The sequence below is a fragment of the Humulus lupulus genome, chromosome 4, assembly GCF_963169125.1.
Source record: "Humulus lupulus chromosome 4, drHumLupu1.1, whole genome shotgun sequence".
Lineage (NCBI taxonomy): Eukaryota > Viridiplantae > Streptophyta > Magnoliopsida > Rosales > Cannabaceae > Humulus > Humulus lupulus.
Window position 1 is genome coordinate 78,198,162 of NC_084796.1, and position 3,582 is coordinate 78,201,743.

Here is a 3,582-nt window from a genome sequence, read left to right on the forward strand (position 1 = left end):
ATCGGCGTTGTTAAACATAGTTCCAAAGGATCATTATGAAACATGGTCTTGAAAAGTCTCTTAAGCATGGAGTAACTACATCCACTCTCTTACAATCTACTTGCTCCTTGGCAAACCTCATGGTATTACTAATGTTGAGCTTTACTTCCTCGCTATTCACCCTTAGAGTCAAGTTACCATCATGAACATCAATCAAAACTTTCCCGGTTGCTAGAAAAGGTTTTCCCAAGATTATCTAAATTTCTTGGTCTTCCTCCATGCCAAGCACAACAAAATCTACTGGAAAAATGAATCTATCAATCTTTACTAGAACATCTTCAATTATACCTCTAGGATACTTCAAAGAACGATCTGCCAATTGTAAAGAAATAGTAGTTGGTGTGACCTCTCCAAGATTGAGTTTCCAAAAGATAGAGAGAGAAATTAGATTAATACTAGCACCCAAATCACACAAGGTATTCTCAATATGTAGCTCTCCAATAACACATGGAATTGTAAAACTTCTCGGATCTTTCAACTTTTCCAGTAATTGTCTCTTGATAATGGCACTACACTCTTCTGTTAGCTTCATTGCTTCATAATCCTCTAACTTACGCTTCTTAGACATTACCTCCTTTATAAACTTTGCGTAGTTTGGCATTTGTTCAAGGACATCTACAAAAGGATTGTCAATATGTATTTTCTAGAAAATATTCAAGAACTTTGCAAATTTCTCATTAATCTCCTTCTTGTCAATGTTAGGAACGGTTCCTAGTGTGCAGCGGAAATTGCAGTAATGGTATACAACAAAAAATTTCATATAAACAATCTTTATATGAGGATCCTTTAATATGCAATATGTTAATCAATATATAATATGGACATTAATATAATACAAAATTATTTACCTTTTGTAGCCTATCAAGAATCCTTGAATCTTTTCGTATGTATTTTGATCTTCCCATCCTTGCTTGAGTACTCGCACCTTGATCTTCCAAGACGTTGTAAAATGCCCTAGTCTAATACTTTGTACAATATTTGCATGCTCATAAGTTTATAGAAGAAAAGTCACTTATTATAAAAATCTCAGTGGGGCCTTGCTAAAACATGCAAGTTGGGCCTAATAGTTTAAAAGAAAATAATAGTTTTCATGCAACGTTATAAAAACAATTAAAGTTCAAGTCCCGCTGATATGTTCTAAAAATTAAAAAAAAAAATAAACATAACATTATTCTTTAGAAATTGGCGTTAAACTGATCGTTTTCTCATCCATAGGATGCCCCCATGCCATACACACCCTGACGTTGGAACTCCCCACATCACCATGCGTGCCAAAGAGAAAACCTATTTGCTACCTAGAAGGGAAAGTAAAGGGGTGAGCTAAAAGCCTAGTAAGGAAGTACAAATAACACACAAGTAAAACACAACAAAACATATTCATATTCATACATCGTCATACATCATAAGCGTCGTTATCGTAACAATCATCATCATACACATAAACATAATCATCATAACACAAACATCATATACATAGTCATCATAAACATAACATCATATCTTTGTGAACATGGCCCGCTAACTTGTCCATGTCACATCTTTAGGTAACAAGATCTATGGTCCTTGAATAACCTCGGCGCATCCGCCCTGTGAGTTACGTCTTCATATCCTTAATAACTTGGGTTATGTCTTCACATCCTTAGTAACCCATTTTTGTTGTGTCGTGTTCATCATGCTAACAACCATTACATAACATACATCATTCATACAATCCAGTCATATCAACACAAAAATAGCGACGTCTTGCCTCTTGGGAGCGACGTATCACATCCTTTGCTGACTTGAACACCCAAAATAATATTCAAAACACCTAAAAACTCAATTCCTATACACTTAATGGAAAATCATCAATTCTACACAAAAATTAAGGAAACGCAAATCATTCTAAGGATAAAAATCAATATTTGAGTGCATAAAACATGCACTCATCAGTAAGCTGGTAAGGAACAAGTCAAAAGATTTAAATAATATAATTAGCAGAATATTATCACTCAGAATTAAGATCAATTTGACCTATGGTCAACATTGTGAAATTGATTGGATTCGATAACAACGATACTTATTTATCTATCAATAATCAATATCGTTCCTAGTCCAATGTACCCATATACATCCGATCTTATCTACTTGGATAAGACATCACACCAAAAATGTGTAAGTTGATCGTATTTGAGATTACCAGATTAGTGAAAATCCAATGCACTGATTAAATCTTAGGACTCGTTCTTTGAACATATAAATACAATCATAATCCACTGTGACCTAGTCACTATAATTGTAATTATTTATATGTTCAGGATTTTATAAATGTTTGTATTACTCCAATAATAATGTAATAGAACAAGCAAGCAATACGGTTATCAAACTAAATGATTTCTACTACTTTTACTTATAATATAAAATCGTGTTACATGTCTGACATGGTTTTATAAGGGCATAAACCCAACACTAGCCCCTGCTAATAACCACAAGAATGGACAAGCGGCTCACACTCATAGAACTCAGCCTAGCCAGGCAGGGCGAGCTGAGACCACATCGAGAATGGGGGAGATCTTTGTGAATCCACAAGCACCTCAGCAAGTCGCTCAGGTACCAAGTAATAACTTTGCATTGCCTCCTCAGGAAATCAGAGTAGAAAATGGGCGAGCCAATCTGGTCTGCCCAGATGGGAAAAGGATTGCTTCCCCAATAAGGCATCCTTCCTCGCCTATTCATCATCTGACACCACCATGCCCACAAAGGAATGCTTCATGGTGCGAGAATAAAATGAGAAATTCTATACTTGTAGAAGACACATATGCCCCGCGATCTCGCTCTAATAATCAGCTCCTCGACCTTAACCACCAGCAGTAAGCTCCATGGATGGTAGTTATTAGACAAAGACCCAGCGCGGGGGCAGGACTGATGATACCTGTAACCCGAATTCCCATAGGCACGAAGGTGATTTGAGAAATCAATTGAGTTCAGATCAAGGCTTGCGCTCCAATCCATAGTCCGACCTACATGATCATCTAAACTCGGAAAGAAGACAGTAAGATCGCTACGATGATCTGAGCTATACTTAGACTAGGGGACATCTGTCTATCGTGCGTGACAATGGAAATGTCTCGCCTAACCGAGATTGAGCTTGGATGGACAATAACCCACCTAAAATGCACAATAGGATGGGAGTTGGTAACCAACCCTCGAATGGCTAGCCCTAATGGAGGAGAAAATGAAGAGGCTCTTGTCCGTGAAAAATATAGATGATTGTGATTTCGATGAGGAGCTCGAGCCTTTGGCCCCTCATATTGCAGCAGTTCCGTATCATGTTGGCTTTAGGATGCCAACTATGCCCACATATAACGAAACCACCGATCCGTCTAACCACATTGGGACCTTCAACACTTTGATGATGGCCCACAATGTGAACATTGGCCTGCGGTGTGTTCTACTCCCACCTACGTTGACCGGACCAACCAAGCTATGGTTCACAAATATAAGAAACACTCAATCACCTCTTGGAAAAAGTTTTCCTCCAATTTCAAGAGAAAATTTTGAGCT

General features: G+C 37.6%; 1 protein-coding gene across 1 annotated transcript; it reads right to left on the bottom strand.

The window, feature by feature from the left end:
* Positions 1-235: 235 nt before the first annotated feature.
* Positions 236-640, bottom strand: LOC133832315 (uncharacterized). The gene has a single exon (XM_062262678.1). It carries the CDS (start codon positions 638-640, stop codon positions 236-238), a length of 405 nt encoding a protein of 134 aa, XP_062118662.1.
* Between the last annotated feature and the right edge of the window lie 2,942 nt (positions 641-3,582).